This window comes from Ostrea edulis, chromosome 8 (genome assembly GCF_947568905.1).
Source record: "Ostrea edulis chromosome 8, xbOstEdul1.1, whole genome shotgun sequence".
Taxonomy (NCBI): Eukaryota; Metazoa; Mollusca; class Bivalvia; order Ostreida; family Ostreidae; genus Ostrea; species Ostrea edulis.
The window spans coordinates 13,853,412-13,875,238 of record NC_079171.1 but is presented as its reverse complement, the minus strand read 5'-3'; the positions used below and the strand labels follow the sequence as shown (position 1 = coordinate 13,875,238).

Below are 21,827 nucleotides of genomic sequence, written 5' to 3'. Positions count from 1 at the left end.
TCATCATCTAGAAAAATATAGTGCGAATTGAATCATAAGCAAGATGTTTAGTTTGTAATGAAATATTGAAAAATGAAGGAAACTTTTGTCTTATTTTTCTTATGACATCATTAATATGCTTTAGAACTGTTACCTTTGCTGGGTCTTCACATTCAGTCAAATCTGATACCTGCAGATGGCTCGACTCTGACTCCTCACTTGTTAGCTTTTTCCTTTTTCTGAAACAAAATAAATTGAACTTTCATACATTTGTCAACTCGAGAGGCAATGAAAAGTTGTTTTTTTTTAAATCAGAATTACATAATTACCTTTTCATAATTTCAGGGTCAGAGAAATCCATGGTTTTTCCTTCATTCCATGCAAAATATGCAAGATCCCCGTCTTTACTTCCGTCTTTAAAATGACAGGAACAAATCCTGTCGTTCTGCCCTCCTGGTTGGCGATCAGCTCGTCTAACAATAAATTTTCAAAATTCATTCAAAGCAGATGTATTGTACTAGAAACTTCTACGGTAGTGTATAGGTTCCTGATTCTACATATATTTAAGTGTAATTTCATATAATTAATCATGTCATTTTGCAAGCAGGACTTTGAAACTAATGAGGTCAATATACATCAGCATCATGATAATCCTTTCAGGAAGAAATTTGGGGTCTTCATCAGCTAATATAACCTAATAATGGATCAATACACCCCCATTGACATTTTAAGTAGGAAGAGAGGGGGGGGGGGGAGCACACACCCTTTGCTACACTATATTATGCAAATAAGAGATGTAGTGAGTGATCGCCTCCTTATTTATATCAAAATCAATGTCATTAAACAAAGTAGTTCATTGATAAAGATGAATTTATGTTGAAAATGAGGAAACAAAGTAGTTGATTCTATGTAGTCTCCTTGATAGTTATAATAATCTGTGTCTCATTACCATGAGACCGGATCCATGCAACAAGTGTACAAATTAATGTTCACAGGAATATTCAAAATTGTATCCAGTCATTAAAATTCACTTGAATGACCAAGTCATGAGCAATGCATTAATATAGCAATTTCAAAATGCTGGCACACATGCATAGTTCATAATGAATCGAAAAAATCTAACTCTTGTGGAATCTTGATTGATGGGAACCTATGCACATATTTTAAATTTAAGGAGCACTTTGATTTTGAAAATTAATTATCTTTACATAGAATTAAAAATTTTGTATAAGAAGATATATTTATAAATTATAGATCTATATCTCATTCTGCTCATAAATTAATGATTGAAGTTGGTAAATATTCTGGTATGACTACTAAGGAATAAACGAATCTGTAACAACTGCAACTCTGGTTCATTAGGAGACAAGATTAAAATTTTTGTTAAAAGTAAAAAGTTTGTTGATAAACATGATGAAAAAAAATAAATCTTTTTGTGATGTTATAGAAAAAGCAGTACATAATTTTACTGTACACTTGCATAGAATATCACACTCTAATGTTGATCTCGGACCTGGGATTGGCCCTGAGAGTTGATCTTGGCCCGAGTCCGTAGGGCAAGGGCCGAGATCACTCGAGGGGCAATCCCAGGTCCGAGATCAATATTAGAGTGTGATATTGTTTATATCATATACCTAAAACACAACAAGCTGATAAACATTTTTTTTAAATGGGGGGGGGGGAGTGTTATTGACCCAAACATAAATACATGGTATACTGAACAACGATATTTGACTATTTTATTCCTTCAGTGAGTTTACTTTAATGGTTATGTTTCCAGTACTATTGGCATTGTGAAACATGCTAAAGTTGATCTGGGTTTTGCAGCTTTATTCCATTGCTGGTCACGATAATTGGATGATTAATTATGGACATCCCCTCATGTGGTCTAGAATCTGGACGTTTCAATTAACTGAACTGATTGGCTGAGAAACTCGTCATATCTATCGCTGTGTTGTTCATGTACATGTATATACTATTAAGCAGCTCCTAGGGGCTTGCTAATTAATACTAAAATTGGAAATAAGTGAATTATTTTTATTTCTTTTTTCGGATTTACCAAACTCGCCCGTTTTCATTATTTCATATAATTTGTAAGAGTTGTAGAACTTTGTTTACGTGGCGTCATCGTATGAACGGGAATGTTTACAGATCTGATGCTGCTATTTCTTTGCTTAGGGAATGTTACCTTATACTGAAGTAAGTTTTTTTTTTTACCGTTTCCCATCTGTTTAGCATCTATAAGTCGTTGAAATACGTCGGAAGATATTTGTTCTGTTTTTCTCGTTTTATTGCCAAGTCCTCGGGATTTTAGATTTCAGAAATCCTTTTAAAGCAGTTTTCTACATCAAAATTGCCGTAAATCTACAGGGTTTGACACTAAGGCACGTCCGACCGACTGAGTCTACTAAATGATAGGTCCGGTCGGGTAAAATGTCGATTTACTAGTCCGACTGGTCGTGTTGAAAAAATAAACAAGAAACTTTACTTTAAACCATAAGATATTTAACATCGAGTAGATGTCGTAAAACATCACTTCCAACCGCGACTTATTTATTATAGAACTAAAAATAGAGATTGTGTTATCATGCAGTTCAAAATTGCTCGCAAAATCTACAGTTATTCTTTTTTATAAATAAATAAGTCGCGGTTGGAAGTGATGTTTTACGACATCTACTCGATGTTAATGTTTGCAAAGTTATGTTTTAGATGAATTTATTTTCATTTTGTTGAAAAAATCCAGTTTATTTGAATCAAATATAAGAAAGTATTTATCAAATTAATAAATTGCGTCGTAAACAGCCATTTTTCGTTGTTGACATGTGCGGGAATGTCTATATTCAAATACAACTTCTCGTTCTCAAGGAAAGATGTCCCAAGAGAAAAAAGTTAAAGGTTGGGAAGAAACAAAGCAGGGCTTATGAAATAGAGATTAAAAAAACGGTTGAGGTCATTTTATTTTATATGGACTAGAGAATTTCCATGCCGGGTAGAATTTAAAGAAACAGAAAATGTGTTTGAAAATGAAAGCATTAAATTGAATGACGAGACTAAAGCTCTTTTTTTAGACAATTAAATACGCTTTAGTTCATGCAAACTTTAAATGTTTGTCATTTGAATTAAGTACATTCAAATATGGAAAAACTATCAGTTTCTGGAAAGTTGGTTGGGGCTGGTGGATGTAAGGTCAGGTCTAGCAAAAATCATTTGAAGTAGCCCGACTGGTCTAGTGGTAAAAAAGTAAATGTCAAACCCTGATCTACATTTTATCTCCATTAGGACCTGGAATTTCTGAAAATGCTTCAGTGTCACCCTCCATAATCCTCCTACTGTTTTCTGTCGCCTAGAACGTTGATTATTTTTAAATGAAGTTAAACGTGTTATTGTTCTAAATAAACAATTGTTACTTGGGTTACCCCCCTTTGCTTAGATACTCGCTACAATTTAGCGCTGTTTTTTTAAAAACGTTTTTATTTAATTTTTCTGCTTAAATTAAATTTTGTCGTGGAAGAAAGTATTATATTTGAAAACAAAAATGTGTCTAACAAATAAACATCACTTTTTCATGTAGTTAATGTTATGTTAGATTTCAAAAGATTAAAGAAGAAATAGCTATTTGAAATTTGAGGGCGAGACAGCCCCTTGACAACGGGCCGAGACAGAGATATATCGGCCCTTAGGGCGAGACAGCCCAACCTACCTGCAGCTGTCTCACCCTTGCCAAGATAGGTGTATCGGGGCTGATACACTACTAGGTATGTGATATAATGTAGGTACATATGGGCCAATTAAGAAATAATGACTCTGTTTTTAGATACTTTTTTAACAAAGGTTACATACTCTATATTTTCGTACAAAATTACATAATTAGTACAGTACAAATCCCAAGGAAAATGAAAGTAAGAATTGCATGAGGTGCCTCTATATATCCCAGGGTACAGGCAATTCAGTCTGTATCCATTTAATATAAAATTGTTACCATCTGTACCCTGTGTAACCACTATAACCTGACCTATATCTCCCTTACTTAATTCTTTACTTCTAAAGACAATTTAGCCTGTATCCATTTCCTCCAAGTCTCCGACAACATATAATATTCAGTCAAGGCTGTGGGTTACAGATACTTCTTACTTTCATTTTCCATACGATTTGTAAATGTACCCTCTGTAATTTTTCTACTAAATAAATATAAAACATGTAACCTTGGGTACAAAAGTTATCACCTAAAACATGTAAAAATGAAGTCCTCATTTCATGTATCTATAAATAATAAACAAAAATTCATATACATATTGTGTTCTGAAGAGCATAGAGATCTACAAATATAATATGATTACGGTGTGACCGTTGGGGCGAGCGCAGGATATCTGAATACATTTGTTTTCAATAAAAAATTATATTGAAAACAAGGAAAACTGATCTGGTTCACTGTCAATACGTAGAATTACTGTCTTGCTCTTCTCGCCAATGTAGGAACTAGTTTAGCGGGAAATGCAACGAGCGTGTTGTGACGTAGCCTAGTAGTTGTGACGTGACTATTTACATTTCTTTAGACAATATTTCAAAAAGAAAAAGAAAGGGGAAAGAATATGATTGTCATCCTTTCCTTTCAAATAAGAAAGGTTTGTAATACTTCAAAGATTTTTTTTTTATTATTATTTTACGAATCGAACCATCCGCCATTTTGTACGAGGGACTTCTGGGATTGGCGTCAAAAAAAAATTCTTAGAGGTTGAGATTTAGCTCGGATTATTTCCCGCGCTCTAGTCATTAGAGCTCGCAGTACGAGCCAGCGCTCAGCGCTGGCTCGCTGCGCTCGCTATTATAAATATCTATAACTTAATAATAGTGAGACTGTATTTAACTAAATGTTATGTAATCAATACTTTTTGCTTATATCACAGGGGCTTGTCACGCGAAGTAAGGCTCTAAAGGTAACACGTATGTAAAAGAAAAAAGTCAAAATCAGCAAAAGAAAAAGAGATAATCTCTATATACGTTCACTGAAATTTTCGTGATCCATATGGGCGCCGCCATTTATTTTTTCATTACCTGCTTCAACAGTTATTCGTGTTTTATTTTGAATGCCAATAATAGAAGACTCTAACGTGCAATTCGTAATTTAAACACTCAGTTTGTTCAAAGTGAATAGTATAATTATCATTGTAACAGGTTTTAGCAAATAAATACATATAAAACCGTAATACGACTAAATAAATGAACGAGTTCATGAGTTTATACGATTTAATTACGGTTACTTTTTTACCATTTTTAATTTATTGGTTAATTTTGTTTAGTTTTAACGGCCTTTTTCATTGCATACGGAATGTATTATTGTTGTTTATAATTGTTAGCTTTGAAAAAGAGAAAAAAGCCGAGGCTAAATGTGACGTCACAGTTTACGTCGCCTTGCGTTTTATTTCCCGCGTTCAATGAATAGGCGGATCATGTAAAACTGCTGTCCCCATATAAACCCCTTTAATATTGAGATGTTACTGCGTGTTTAGCGCAAGGAAATTTCATTCAAAATTTATATTTTTAAGTGAATCATAATCTACCGTACTTAACGGAATTATGACTACCACTCGGGACACGGAGTTACGTACATGCTTCGCTCGGTCCAACGGTCACACCGTATACATATATATATAAAACAACATGATATAGATATTTCAAAGAATAACAGAATGAAATAAATAAAATAAATTAACACAGAAACTTTATAGTTTTGTAATTTAATATGTTTATAAAACTTTTATTTACCAACCTAGATTTCATAATTATAAATGCATAAAAATAAAAACATAATTTTAAAGTTATATACAAAATTCTGACGTATATATAAATTCTTATTCAGTTTTTGTACTTAATTAGTTATTGAAGCACTATGTACAGAAATATGTGCAGATGTTTCGCTGTTTATATCTATAATCAATCGTGGTGAACTTCTACGTGAACTTCTACAAAGACATTCAAAGAATTTTTTTCCATACATTATATATCCAAAATATGTGTTCTTAAACAAAACTAGATTAGAATGTCAAAAATATTCGTGGGCCTTAGACCTTGTACATAGGTGATACGCTGTTAGTAAGAGTTATCGTTCTTTGATTTTGTAAACGATCAAAATAACCTCTAAAATCATTATTTCTCTTTTTTCCCCTACAAATTATGTTTAAACAGTGATAATCTATACATATATGTTTTAAAACACATTCAAAATATCGTATTTAATGGTGGGACTTGTTTTCCTCCGTGGGACTCATGTGGGATTTATTTTCTCCGTGGGACTTGTTTTAGTATGACCCCTCAACGGTCACACCGTACAACATACTATGCTTTGCATACGGATGTAACCACCGCAGTGGGGCCAATGCGTGCAAATTCTATCGCTTTCCTACAGACGACAGAAAGCGGACATTATGGGGAAAGTTATTGAGGTAAGAAATATAAAGTTTTTGGGTCCGTGTTTGCCCTAATCTTAATTTACATAGCCTACATGTGGTAAGCAGACTATCCCGAATTACCTCGGCGTCACCAGATTTCGACTAATATTCGGGTCGTTTCAATGTTTCAACAGAGACATAAGAAGAATAATGTTATATACATGTACTATACAACATAGAACACATTTATCTTCCAACCAAGGATCCTCAAGGGGCAGCATGACAACACGTACACCTTTATATAAGTACAGGGGCTCGTCACGAAATTGACCCTCTCTATTTCTATATTTACACACCATGAAGATGAAATACGCAGATGAATCAAATCAATTCAGTACTGTAAATAGCACTTGAGAAATATCATTTTTTTCTGGGCCGGATCGACTAGGGGACGTATTAACTAAGGGACGGATAGTCTAGGGACGGATTGGTAATGGGACGAATCGACTAAGGGACGGATTGATTATGGGACGGAACGTCTAGAAAGCTGTCAACTTTGGTTTGGTCAATCAAATCGTCACTGCTTACATCTTTGGATGTAAAAGTAAATAACGGTAAGCCTCGAAAAGGGGTGGGTGTAAATGTAGTCCGGGACATATGTCCCGGGACATATGTCCCGCGATGTCCGATATTGATGTTTGCCGATTTAGCGTTATACGTTAGTTTTTCTTCAATTATCTTACTGAATGTGTTTTAAGACGATCGCCAAGAGTCTTCATTGTGAATTTGGTGTGTGGAAATTGCCTAATTATTTAATAAATGGCTTTTATTTTTTCTTCAGGGTGTAAAGGTAGTCCCGAAGATTTTACGAAGAAAACGCATTTCCGGTTTTTGTTTTTGCCTTGTTAATAATTGAAGTAAAACCTTTTCTGTGTTTTATGTTGCTTTTGCTCTTGTTTAGATATTGTTTGATATCATGATAGAAAGATATACAAAATATTCAGCATGTTATATGAATGCTCGTCCTTCTTTTTATGGGACATCGCTTCGGTGGTTGACTCGACACGAAGAGTGTAAAATTAAAACCGTAATAAGGGGACAGTTTCAACCCGTATTATGAATAGCTATACAAGTGATTTGAAGTGTAATATATCTAGTAAGGAAAATTAATTACAACTGATATTTAAAGTACCATAAATAATAAGATTTGGTATCAATATATTTTGTTATGTTATTCATATTTTTTAACTGTTATAACTGAATAGTGCTATATATTATGCCGGGTTTCAATTTGTTATTTTAAATTTACAACCATGACATTCTGTGATATTTTATACCTGAATAGAAATACATGTAAATATATATAAACTGCCCTCTCTATGGAATATCTACAGTTAATGTAGATGTTGCATTTTGCAATGAACAGGGACGGATCCAGGAATTGTGGTTACGGGGAGGGGGGGGGGGGGGGCACTTTATGAGGCAGGGGGTCTGGATTTATAGGACTTGATTGCAATCTACCCGACATCTTTGACAATATGACATCATGCGACATCTGTGACAAGTCGTACCACAATCGTTGCGTGAATTTTCAAGGCGATTATTCACAAAGCTTCTCTAAAAAGTATAAAGTATATACATGTATTTAATTTATAGAGGATTTCCTAACACCAACAACTGTCATCATAAGAGAGTTTTAAGCAGCTTCACCTTTATTTCGGAAGCTGTAGCCTAGTTCCATAAACTGGGTTGTTTTCATTGTTTCCCACTATTAAACGAATCTACGACCTTAACCATCTTGTGGATTATCTTTACACTCAAGACCGGTTACAGTGTTGCGGATGTTGTTCTTAGTGCTTATACATGTAGCATTAGTAGTAGACCTACTGTAGTATTTATTTTTAGTGTGTATAATAGTGCTAAAGAAATTTTAAATTAAAACAGGCAGAACATAAATAATTTCATTCTAAAATACTAATTTTTTTCCCACCTTTAATGATCAAAATTTTCTTGCTTTTTTAAATTTTAAGATGCTTTAAATTACAAAATTAACATCTCACTGGTTTGTTTATAAACATAAGAAAACTCTTTAATCACATTGCCGAAATTAAAAATCTATATATTTCATTTTGAAAATAAAGTATCAGAAAGAAGTAAATATATGATTCGGTGCAGATTTAGCAAAATATCAAATAAATAGTATATATATTTCATTTTAAAAATAAAGTATCAGAAAAAAGTAAATATATGATTCGGTGCAGATTAGCAAAATATTAAATTAATAATAAATATATTTCATTTTAAAAATAAAGCATCAGAAAAAAGTAAATATATGATTCGGTGCAGATTTAGCAAAATATCAAATTAATAAAACTATGACTCTTTAGAGGGGTGGCCTCCACGTGGCAAGAGCTGGGCATACTTTACATGTTTAATTAACTTAAGGCTAACAACCCCAATATCAATTTTATTGATCTTTCCACGATATTGTATATGAATTACAAATTACATTTAATTTAAACGTCTAACATTGCTTTTGGATAGTAATAATAATAATAATAAATTAGTCTTTAGATGAATTCGGATTTAATGTTTTCATATCAGTCCGATTCTCTCATTAGTATCTCATTTAACTGCGATGTCCCGAGAAAAAAAGGATATAAAAACCCGTTTAATATATTGATTAGTGAGATTATTTCAAATAACCAGATAAAATAGTCTATTATGATTATCAATAGGACACAATACTTAAAGATTATAAGTGCTTTGTACTTAAACGAGGCAAAAACAAAAACCGGAAATGCGTTTTCTTCGTAAAATCTTCGGGACTACCTTTACACCCTGAAGAAAAAATAAAAGCCATTTATTAAATAATTAGGCAATTTCCACACACCAAATTCACAATGAAGACTCTTGGCGATCGTCTTAAAACACATTCAGTAAGATAATTGAAGAAAAACTAACGTATAACGATAAATCGGCAAACATCAATATCGGACATCGCGGGACATATGTCCCGGGACATATGTCCCGGACTACATTTACACCCACCCCTCGAAAAGTTCCGAATGTTTAAACTTCCGAATAAAGAAAAACATGGCAGCGCCAGTTGGAACACATGGGAGTACTCGGACTACCCCACGAAAAGTCTATCCTCTGGGGAACAGTTGCCTTATCTGTGGGTTTTCATTTGTGAGCAAATCTGTTGACACTGATGGCAACATTAAAATCAACAAATACCTGGACAAAAAACTCCGACTTTCCACGGACCGAATGAAAGTTTTGAAAGATGTGTGCGGAATTTCGGATAGTGTGGTGTATCCAACTGACACAGGTGTGTGTCAGAAGTGTTTCAGAAGTACCGAAAGAGTATTAAAACTGGAAAAGGAAGCAGCAACTATGAGGGAATCTTTTAAAGCATCTGTTCAACTCACGCTGCAAAGGTCAGTCACATTTAAATAACCCTGCTCACTTTAGAAAGTCGATAAATACCCCCGTGACCTTTTTTCCCCCAACTTCAAAATGGCAAGCCAAACTCGTTGATAGAATACAACTCACTAGGTTCATATACGTTTATAACTGCATATTTAATCGATTTTAAATCAATAAGTATCAAAGTCTTAAGTAAATGTGTGTGTTGAAGGGGGGGGGGGGAATCACTTTCATGCAGATTTTGTTCAACATATTATTGCCATAAAGATATTTCATTTGTTTCAATATGTGTGGCTTTAATAATAAAACAAAATCTTGATCTTATGATGTACCTTCAATCTCATATAGGTTTAATGTTTGTGTGCCTTCCCCCTCTAAAAGATTCATTGAAAAGAGAGAAATAAGGAGCCCATTTAAAGAAAATACTGATGTGAAGAGGGTTCGACCAGATGATCCACTGTTAGTACCTATTAGAAGGGTAATGCCCGTGAAGCTGGTACAACTCCAGCCTGCCAGCGCTAATGTAATTGTGAACAAAGCACGGCGCTCTCTTGGTGGGGACTTTTTGAAACAGGTAACGACTGGATATTGCACTCGATTTCTATGCAAAGGCAGGATGCTGGTGCATATTGCAAAGGATTAATACAATTTGACATGCCTGGACAGGGCTTTCAAAAGTAGCCGGTAGCCGGCGGATTTCCGCCGCCTATAGTAACATTAGGTGCCGGCTACTTTAGTGACAAAAATGTATGTCCAATGAAAAAAAACTTTTATAAAACTTTAAACATCTTCCACACTTTAGTAGACTCAGAAATCGCGGCCGTATCAACCAGGATGTAAAAACGTGTTTACTTGCGCTAAATTTAGTTCAGGTAAATACCGGCACCTGATTGGTCGTCTGTTGGTGTAGAAAATAATATGTCAATTGCAATAGTCGGAAAGCCTCGGATTTACCCAATTCGTGACAACACAGACGAGAAGTTCCGAAAGATAACAACAAGTCCTGAACGTAAAAATCAATGATGTTGACGGAATGAAGAGAACAAATACCCTGTTCAGTTTCGGCTTTAAAAAGGCCAGAAGTGAAAGTGACACAAGTATAATATCAATCAACAATTTTAAAGCGAAAACAGAATTTAATCAGGAAAGATTTCAGACTTGCTATTCTTTTTAATTTGCAAATGCCCACGTGGTATTAAATAAAAACGAAAGTAGAATTTTTCAGCACAAATTCGCTATGTTACCTACAAATCTGTAGCTGTTAACTTGTATTTGTGGAAAAATAAAATTATAGGTCATTTAAATGTTACTTATTAATTTGTAATAAAGATTGTTTGGGTTTTATTTTAAAAAAATATTGGGGTGAGCAAAAATTTAATTGATACAGCATTGCAAAAAATAATTACATGTAGTTATCTTGATGCACTTTATTTTTCATTTTGCATCAAAATTAGTACTTTGCACTGTTGAATTTTTTAAGTCTTTGCATGAACAGAAAATTTCACATATGAAACAATAAATTCATGACAAAAGCAAAAATTTCAGGCAAAAAAATGACAATTTCAAAGCTGCATTTAAGTGCCCCCGGCCGTAAGGGCGCCGAGCATAGCTCGGTGTGCGATACGGCTGTACCGTTCGCATTGGATCGCCTTCTACTTTTTCATTTCAGCCTCCTACTTTTAAATTTGTTGAAAGCCCTGCAAGGGACTTAATTTTCACTATTGTTGCAACTTGGTAAGCTGTAATAAATATATTAATTACATGATCATCTGTAATAAGTATTAGCTCCAAAACAATGTATATTCAATAATCTCTTAAACAATTTGTTAACTGTACCAGGTAGGAAGTATCATTCATTAGGTCGATCAGGTTAGCGGAAACACTTTAGTTTTTATTTTAAGCCTAAGCTGGTCAGATATTTTTTGCATCACTGATCTAGCTATTTATGATAATCATGATAATGCAAGGTGAAGATAACGAACAGTGATCAATCTCATAACTCCTACAAGCAATACAAAATAGATAGTTGGGCAAACACGGACCCCTGGACACACCAGAGGTGGGATCAGGTGCCTAGGAGGAGTAAGCATCCCCTGTTGACCGGTCACACCCGCCGTGAGCCCCATATCCTGATCAGGTAAACGGAGTTATCCGCAGTCAAAATCAGTGTGCCAAGAACGGCTTAACAATCGGTATGAAACACGTCAGACAGCATTTGACCCAATGCGAGGTTGTATTGACGAACTAGATCGTTATAACGACCATAGAATTTGCGAAATGCTGACTTCAATCGAGAATGTTGAAATCCCTGTACCATCAACTTGCTTACCTCGATTTAAAAACTGACTATACCCAGAACAAGCTCTTGCATATCGAATCAGTTGAGATATATAAACACCATATGCAGGTGATAATGGAATATTGCTACATAAATGTGGGAAGTTGACGATGGAGAAGCTGAAATCATCCCGTTTGTCATACAGTTGAGTTGTTAGTTTGCCGTTAATGTCTACTTTCAATAAAATATCTAAGTATGAAGCAGAAGTGAACGACTCTGTGGTGTCCTTTATTTCGAGCTCACAGAGATATATCAAATCGACATATGAATGAAAGCTATCATTGTTAATAGACAAAACGTCATCGATATATCTAAAAGTCGAATTGAAGGTCACAGCGAGAGATTTTTTCTTCTCACGTAGAAGTTTTTGAATAAATTCTGCTTCATATGAATATAAAAACAGGTCAGCTAACAAAGGAGCACAATTCGTGCCCATGGGAATTCCAACAGACTGTTGGAAGACCTGATCACCAAAGACCACGAAGATATTGTCAATGAGGAACTCTAGCATATTTTTTATTTCAACTTCAGAGTACTTGTGCGTGGAATCAGAGTGGTGTTTAACAAAGTAAGTTTTTGAATGACTGATCACTAGATATGAATATTTCCGTTTTCCGTTTTTGTTGAAGAAGCAACTGTCTATGATGTCAAAAAGTCTAGTCTTTAATTTATCGTGAGGAATGGTCGTGTATAGTGTTGAAAAGTCATAGGTTTTAATGATATTGATTTGGGAAAAATTCTGTGATTTCAAGTTTACTAAAAGTTCTTTAGAATTTTTTAGAATCCACATTTGATTAACACCACTTCTGGCAGATGTAGTCGCACAGTAAGTTTGAAGTTTCTCCTTCACAGCTGTTAACATTTTCGTGAGGAGCAAAGATAGGGGCTTGGTAGAGCACTTACTGGATCCAGCAATGTATCTTTGTTTGTAAGGGTTTTTATGTAGTTTAGGAATCCAGTATAGGTACGGTAACTCATATTCATTCGACCCATTGACTGGAATATTAAATGTGTCTAAAACTGAAGCATGGTTTTGAAGAATCAATGATTTGATTAAACTGACCAGTTGAACTGTTGATTGTTATTTCTAATACATTATGTTTTGCATGTTTCATTGGCACAGGTATGCCATATTTATTAATTGAATTTGTCTTTAGTAAAGATTAATGTTTATCTTCAAGTCATACTTAAAACCTGAAAATGAGATAATTCAGAAATAGTTACAAGGCTCAAAAGAATTGATGTTCGGATGATCTGGGGTCTGTATAGTATGTATTTGGTCTAGTGCTTTGTCACAAGCATGCACCATTGGGGCTTGTTAATTTGAATACTTGTCAGAATTCCTCAATAATTAGGCTAGTAAATCAGATGTCCAAGTGACTTAGGTGGACTATTGTCGTTGTCCGTTAAACATTTTACATTTTAATTTTTTTCTTGAAAACCACTAGGCAAATTGATTTGTTGCCATTTTTGGTATGAAGTTTCTTTAGGGTAAGAGGAATGTAAACTGATAAATTTATTATCTTAGCTTCCCCAAGGCCTCATGGGTTGTGCCAAAACTTATTTCCTCCCACACAGAAAACCCAAATGCATCTATAGGTAAGATGTCCTTGAAGCCATTACCAAAATTGTGGAATTCATGGCCCTTTGGTATGAAAGGGGTTCAGTCTCTTAGGTGGGGTCAATATGGCCATATAGTACTGTAAAGATATATTAAATCTTAGAGAATCTTTTTCTCTAGTCAGAAGTGTGAGAAAAAATAAATGCATGGTTATGATGTCCATGAAGATCGCTACCCATATTGTGAAAATCATGGACCCTGGGTTACGAGTCTAAGCCCTTGGGTAGAGCAATGTAGCTCTGAGCCTCTCTAGCGAAAATGTATTAAATCTTTTTCTATGTATGGGCGTTAGTACTCATGTGACCGTTAAAGCCTGTGGGTCTCTCGCTTAAATTTTTGTTTTATTTTGCATGACTTTATAGTTTTGTTCTTTATTTTATTCTTTGCTTTGTTGACAGATATCAACACCGTTGAATGAACTTCAGTATGTATTCAGTATTTGTCTAAACTTGATTATTGTCCATATTAAACTGATAGAAAACATGTAAATATTGATCATGTTGATAGATTTTATATATATAAGCAAATTATGACATTTTTCTTGTAAATATTAAGTTCTCAGCTGTTAATATGGTTAATTTCCTGCTACCATTAAAGTTAATTTCTGTTATATATTTATATTAAAGGTATATGTGCATTATCCAAGTGGAAAAAAGACAGCCCTCATAACTTCTGAACTTCACAAAAGTATTTGCAAAACAATAGTCGGCAGGAGCAATGTTGAACAGACCATTGTAAATCACCTCTGTTCATCTAACCCAGAAGTTGTTACAAATGGCGTGTCAAGAGTAGTTATGAAAGAAGCACAGACTCTTTGTAAGAGGGGGTCAGGATCCATTCTTCAGAGTAAAAACTTTAAAGACTTCTTCCAATTTAAGTGGGAGCAAATGAAAGAGGAACTGCGAAGGAGGTGCCCTACAATTCTTACATTACTATCAGCAGTAGTTAGTGATAAGGAGCTGTCCAGTGAAAGCAAGGGATTCATCCACATTATGGTATCTGCCGCCATTGCATTGCATGGAAGAAACCAGGAAATGTCCTTTTTCCAGTACATGACTGCACTTGTGTTAACTCATGGTGGATGCATTCAAAGGGTATGGTTACTTAGGATATAAACAATGTTATATGTATACTAGATATTCGGGTGGAGATGCAAAACAAATTCCCAGTACTCAATGATTTTTAGCTCACAAAAGTCAGAGGATCAGTTAAGCTTTTCTGATCGCCTGTTATATGTTGTCTATCAGTCTGAGAACTTTTTTCATTTTGAGCTATCCAGAACTACTGGGCCAATTTCAACCAAACTTGGTACAACTTTCTTCAATGGTCAGGATGGGTCTATAATAGGGGTTCACATCGTTAAGGTTTCAAAATATTCTCAGTAACAGCAATTGTTCCATTCTGACCTAGTGTAAAACATTATTGTACTGCTGTTAAAATCATGCTACTCAGGTGAAATGATAAATGTGTATATTGTTTTACAGGACATTGAACGACTATCAAACATTGGATTGAGTGTCCATCGCAAGATCATCCACAGGAAGTTAGAATCCTGGAAAGAATTGATAGATGTGAAAGTCAAAGAATTACGTGATTCATGGGCTGATAGTGGGAATGTGAAATACCAATTAGTGGGGGGACAATTGGGACAAGAATATATTACCATCATACAGGACATCAGACCGAGGAACCCTGTCACTCCATCTCTTCAATGTTATTGCGGTTCAAGATAGAGTCCCACCTTTACCGGAGCTTCCTAAAGAGGAAAGAGAGATGATACAAGCTTGTGAATTTCTACCATCCATTGCTGATCAAAAACAACTGATGAAAGAATTGACATTCTTATTTGCAACCTCCATCATTGAGCATAATCCTCAGCTGCATAGAGTGTTTAACACTATTTATCCAAAGCATTTGGATCATCCTTACAGTCATTACTCTGGAAATGACATTCCAAGTAAATATTTACATTCTACAGTACTGAAATTGTAAATTCATGAATATATTTCACCATTAATTTAATTATATGCATGTTTTTAAAGAATTCCACTGATTGACTTATTGAATAATATGAATACCCATGTAACCATTTTTATACATTTGTGTTTCAGTATCCACTTGGATTATATGACTGTAATGAAAACAAGACCCAAGAACTCATTGCTCTTTTGAAGAAGCTATCCAATGACTTCATACCACACAAGAATGGGGAAATTGTTGAGCCTGTGTTTTTTGGGGGTATGTTGTTTTTTTAATCACTTACTTACATTATTGTAATGGATAATGATTAAATATTTTTACAAATTCAAACAATTTTATTTTGTGACAAAAGGGTATTGAACCTTATCTAATACACATTAAATGCTGTTTTAACCATTAATGCATGTATTATAGGAGACAGACTAACTGACGAAAGAGTCCAATCAGCTCAAAATGCAATGAAGAATGCTGCAACACCAAAAGAGAAATTGGAAGGGTTTATTTCCAAAATAGAAGATTTTCATAGATTGATGAATTTCTTAGAGGTACTTGTTAAAATTCAATTTTTATTATTTATTGCAATTGGTTGTCGTTTGTCGTCGTTTGTCATGCATTAACAATTGAACATTTTTAAGTTCTTCCTGATAACTACTGTTCCAATTCTTTTTAAATTTGGTATGAAGCATCTTTAGGACAATGGGGACATAAATTGTAAATTTAAGGACTCTTTGGGGCCTTAGGGGCGGGGCAAAAGTTGACTAATTTTCAAAAATCTTCTCTTTACACTTGCATATTTTAAGAAATGAAACTAAATGCATAGTGATATAAAGCAGGAAGGCCTCTACCAAAATTGTAATTTTCTGGATCCCTGGGGTAGAGGTTCTGAGTCCAGGGTGGGGTCAAACTTGGTATGTATAGTGTATATGTGCAAAACTTATAAATGATATCCGCTTTAATGCTATTGGTACTAAATTGAAACTAAATGGATATTTAGAATGAGCAAGTAGTCCTTCACCAAAATTGTAAATTTCATGATCCTAGGGAGTAAGAGTTTCGTTTCAAGGTGATGCCAAAATTATTATAATGATTTGAAGGACTTCTTTCAGTTTACTGATACCGTATAAAGTTTAAATGCATATTTAGGAATAGCAGAAAAGGATGTACAAAAAATGGTGAATTTTGCAACCCCAGGGTTTTGACTCTAGGATGGGTCCAAATTAGTCATATCGCTTAATGTTAATACATATATAGATTATGTAAAGACTTTCATCAGTGTACTCGCTTTTTAGACATTGAAGTTTTAAGAACACATGTTGTTTTAAACTGTTGCTGAATGATAGAGTTTAGCTTAGATATTCAGAACAAGAAATGTCTTTTCTAGATTTCATTGCCCACGAGATGAAATAATTTCAGGATGCCGAGTAAATTGCATATTAAAAAAAAATTAGACAACATATTTTGAAATCAGGCACTTATATCTTTCTTAACCTCTTACAAGTTTGTTTCTCTATGGATGTGGGTATTGGTATGTGTACACCTTAATCAAGATTCAAAATGATTAATCATCATTGTATACATAATGTACTTTTTGTATATATTGCTGACATATACCTCCCATTTTATTAACTTGATTCATTAGATACTTAATCCATCTTATATATGTTATAGGCCATAGTCAAGATGACTTTCAGCACAGATAGTGGACACGATGCTGGGACTCTCTATTACTACAGGAATCTGCTGAATCATAGAGGTGTGAAGGGTGAAGTTAAGAACTCATATCGCCCATATAAGTTCCTGTGCTACACCGTGTTTGATGCTATTTGTCAGCTCTTTCTCCTTCATCATTTTGACATGACGGATGTTGATTCTAACCTCCCATTTCCAGAGGAATTCCAGGAATTGTCAGACAATGCTAAAGTAGAATGGTTAAACTTGGTGTGCAGTGAAATCTTGCAGACATGGTTCTTTGAAAATGAGAATGACATTTGTAAAGAATTAAGGGATGTGTTAGATGATCCACAGCACTCAGAGAACTACTGGCTTTCGAGAATGCTTGAAAATGAACGTTTGAAGTGTCACTTTTGTGAAGCGACCTATGCATGTGTGGGCTCACTCCAATCCCATGAACAAAAGAAGCATGATGTTCAAATCCCTCCAAAACAGTCAAAATTGAAAGAGAAGAAAAAAGATCAGCTCCAGGATTACTTGGTAATGGTATTCAAGCTTGTCATTCTTCACAAAAACTTGGACACAGCTGTAGATATGGGAGATGGAGAGCGGGCAGTCAGGTCAGCTAAATATGAACTGCCTCTATATAACAAGACGAACAAAGTCAAATACCTGATAGGATCTGTTCAGCTTACAGCCTTAACATCAAATAGTGGTGTACTCCCAGAAGATTAAAGACAACGGCTAGTTGCAAACAGATTTGTCAATATTCAAGGTGGACAAAATAACAACATTGCCCTTGATGAATACCTTGAAATGGTGAACCGTGACAGCAAAGTAGCTTGTACTGGCAATCAGACGAAGGATAGCATCACTCTCCATTCTAAGGAATACCCACATTTAGTCCATTTTGTAAAACATCTCGATGAAATTGCAAATGTTCGTCAAAAGAAGGGCTTTCATCATCTACCTTCGTACCAGAGTGATGTGAAAAAAGTTTTACAGGATTTAATGCAAAATGATATTCTTGTGTATGACCCAAATAGGAAACTTCACTGCAAAAAATTTGTCATTGATAGAAATCCGTTCGACAACGCATTTACCAAACTATAGGCACAAACCAACTTTGCTATTTTGTCGACTCCGAAATTTGCACATTTGATTTTGCCAGCTTTTCTACGCAGAAACTACAAGGGCATGCATGTCATAAATATCTGCATAATATCGATGTTTTAAGAATTTCAAGCAAGTTTATGTCTTGATACTTTGCCTTGTAAAAATAGGACCCTGGTTTGTAAGGTCTTGCATTGAAATTGATATTGAATTTGATGACTGACTTGATCTTGAGGCAGATGTTCAAAAACCATTTTCTTTTACCATCCATTTGACAGTAATAAACATGTACAATTCTTGCATGTCTTGAGCTTGAATAAAACAAATACACACAGTGACACTAGTTATTCACTTAAATTTATTGACATGTCGATCGAAGAAACATTTTAAAGATTAAGGGCGAGATTAAAAGTTCAATGTCTGACATATACACCCCCACCCCAATCAAATACCTAGTACTTTTCTTCAAGACATTACAACCCTTTGAAAATAATGATTTAACTCAATTCTTAAGTATAGGTACAATGAATTAAAAAGCAATTAACCTACTTAGTACAACTCTAATGACATAGACTGAACATGTTCAATCTTTCTCATAGATCCTGAAAACAGAGCCTCCCCTTTGAATATAGCTTTTTATCCGACATGACCTTTTATATCTCGCCCCTTTCAAGCATGTAATAGAACAAATTTTACCTTGACCACTGGAAAGGAAAAGCAATACTATTAATTTTGATGGGTTTTTTATTCCCCCACCCCCATCAGTTTTTTATGAGAAGTCATTGAAAAGTCAGACATAACATGAATTTAAGTCGAGTGTGCCATCTAAGAAGTCATTATCTGAACTTCCAAAAGAATCTTCAGCCTCATTACTGTCTGAGTTGGAAATGACACTCTGTTCAAAAAGTCTCTCCAAGGAAAGATATTCACAATTGCCACAACTACAAAGTTTGTGGCACACATCGCAGCATGTATGCTTTTTAACGTCCTGTTCAAGTTCACTTAAATTGGATTCACTCAAAAATTGTTTCATAATGTTTATTCGTCTACAAGTAGGTGAACGTAGGATATCTTTCATGGATTTGTCAAGTCTACGCAGATGATAGGCGTTAAACAAAATAAGGGCAATTGATGACTCCCCATCTCTTCCAATGCGCCCTATTTCTTGCACTAAGTCTACAATATTTTCGGGTATTCCGAACAGAATTACACTGTTGCAATGGGACACATCAATACCCATCCCTAATGCAGTAGTACAAATCACTAATCTGATTTTTGAAGTGTTATTCTGGTCATTTAAGCAATTGACAATTTCAGTTTTTTTGCCAATGGGTGTTTCTGAGTGAAACATTTCAATAAGAGGACTTGTGCCATCCAACTCCTTAATGAGATAAGTGTAAAGTTTTGAAACATCATTAATGCTAGAACAGTACAATAATGTTTTGGGAAAGTCACTCTGCAAATGCTGAATTCCATCCACAAGCCAGGACATTGCCATTTCAAGATCACTGGATACTTTGGATATTGAGTATTTTATGTTAGCTTTATTTGGAGACATAACAATTTCTACTGTGTTTGGTCCAAAAGACAACTGTTTTGAAACTCTTTTCTGAATTTTTACTGTAGATGTTGCACTTAGTGCGATAACACTGGCTTTTGGAAATAAAGATCTTAATTCTCCCATATGCGAAAACCACTTCCTAAATGCTTGTTTCTTTAAACCCATTCGGTCTTCACCCCTACATAAAAAAATAAACAATAACCAGGTCAGTGGTTGTGATCAAAACATGAGGAATAGTTTGTTGGAATAATGATATATGTACAATAAGTAAATGAAAAATTTACCATGTTGCAATCGTATGAAATTCATCAATGACTATGTTTTGTACATTCAATTTCTTCATATCTTCTCTCCAAACTGCATTACTTATCAAAGATTCTGGAGATGCATAGATGACATCTATTTCCCCACTGAGTATCTGCCTGTCACTTTCTTCACTTAAACCTGTAAAAATATTTTTTAAAGAATACCCTGTAAATGGCTGGTATCCTATTTATTATAATACTATATACCAAAGTTTGCTCAGATTATGTCGACACCCCGTGCAAATATTTGTCGATCCGACACTCAGCACATCAGTGAACAAAACTTGTATCATGGATTACATAAAGCCCTTTACCTTTGTACGCTGCCGATATACCCGGTACAGCTGATATTTTCTTCACCTGGTCCTGCATTAGTGCAACTAAAGGACAGCAGACTAATATCACAGCACTAAATCCGGGGTTCATCTCGCGCATAAGTGGAATGTAGACTTGAAAAGGCAGCGATTTGCCAAAACCAGTTGGCAAAATGGCCATACAGTCTTTGCCTTCAATCATGGCATCCAATATGCTCCGTTGTTCTTTCTTTAAAGCACTAACACCGAAACGTGGTAAACTTTTCTCTAAAGCTGCATCGATTACTTTAATGTCGGCCATTTTTCCTTTCATACCGAATGCATTTTGTAAGAATAGCCCGCGATTGGTTGAAGCAGAAGCATTTCATTGGTCGACCCCAGGTTACCAAAGTTGACACCGACGTGACCCCACACGGGATGTCTTCAGGGCTGCGTTCAAGATCGTAGCAGCTACGTAGGGCTCGGTAGCGCTACGATCTTGAACGATGTGCTAGACTAACCCTACGTAGGGATAACAAGCGTTAATTCATACAGTGCGTTCAAAATACCTAGATATCTAGCCTAGCAGCTAGGCTAGTCGCTACGATCTTGAACGCAGGCCAGATCTTTGTGTAGCGACATAACAATAACGGAGCGGATCAAAGATCTTATTTGTGTAGCGATATAACAATAACGGAGCGGATCAAAGATCTTATTTTAATCAGATTGGTTTTCGGATCACCTCGGTCTATTCCATCTAACATTACAGTAGAGTACCAGAATCTACCGAATGGGCCAGCTAGGTTTTCTAACAAAATCAATATCTATATTGGGTGCGTTCACAATTCTTCCATTGGTACAAATATCGATTTTGCCATTGGTTGTCTTTGGTACCAATGTTAAACAATGGTGCACTTGGTTGCCTTAAAATAGTGAACGACAAATTCGAAAACCAAAGACAAAATAACAGCCAATGGTTGCCAATGTTGACCATTGGTACCACTGGTCATTAATGGTCACCATTGATAGTCAATGGTTACCAACGCCAAATGTTTAGTTTTCCGCTATTTTCAGAAATGACAAACCTAACAAGAATATTTGTTGCACTGCTGAAACAAAATGAAACTAATCTCATGGACATGATCACG

General features: G+C 35.0%; 1 protein-coding gene and 1 pseudogene across 1 annotated transcript; one reads left to right on the top strand and one right to left on the bottom strand.

Annotated features, from left to right (window-relative positions):
- Positions 1–8,577: 8,577 nt before the first annotated feature.
- Positions 8,578–18,845, top strand: LOC125660696 (uncharacterized; annotated as a pseudogene).
- Positions 18,846–18,890: 45 nt separating this feature from the next.
- Positions 18,891–21,045, bottom strand: LOC125662869 (ATP-dependent DNA helicase RecQ-like). Its single transcript, XM_056146949.1, has 3 exons — positions 20,701–21,045; positions 20,366–20,525; positions 18,891–20,259 (listed from the first exon to the last, which is right to left on the bottom strand). Exons 1-3 carry the CDS (start codon positions 21,011–21,013, stop codon positions 19,311–19,313), a joined length of 1,422 nt encoding a protein of 473 aa, XP_056002924.1. The 5' UTR covers positions 21,014–21,045; the 3' UTR covers positions 18,891–19,310.
- Between the last annotated feature and the right edge of the window lie 782 nt (positions 21,046–21,827).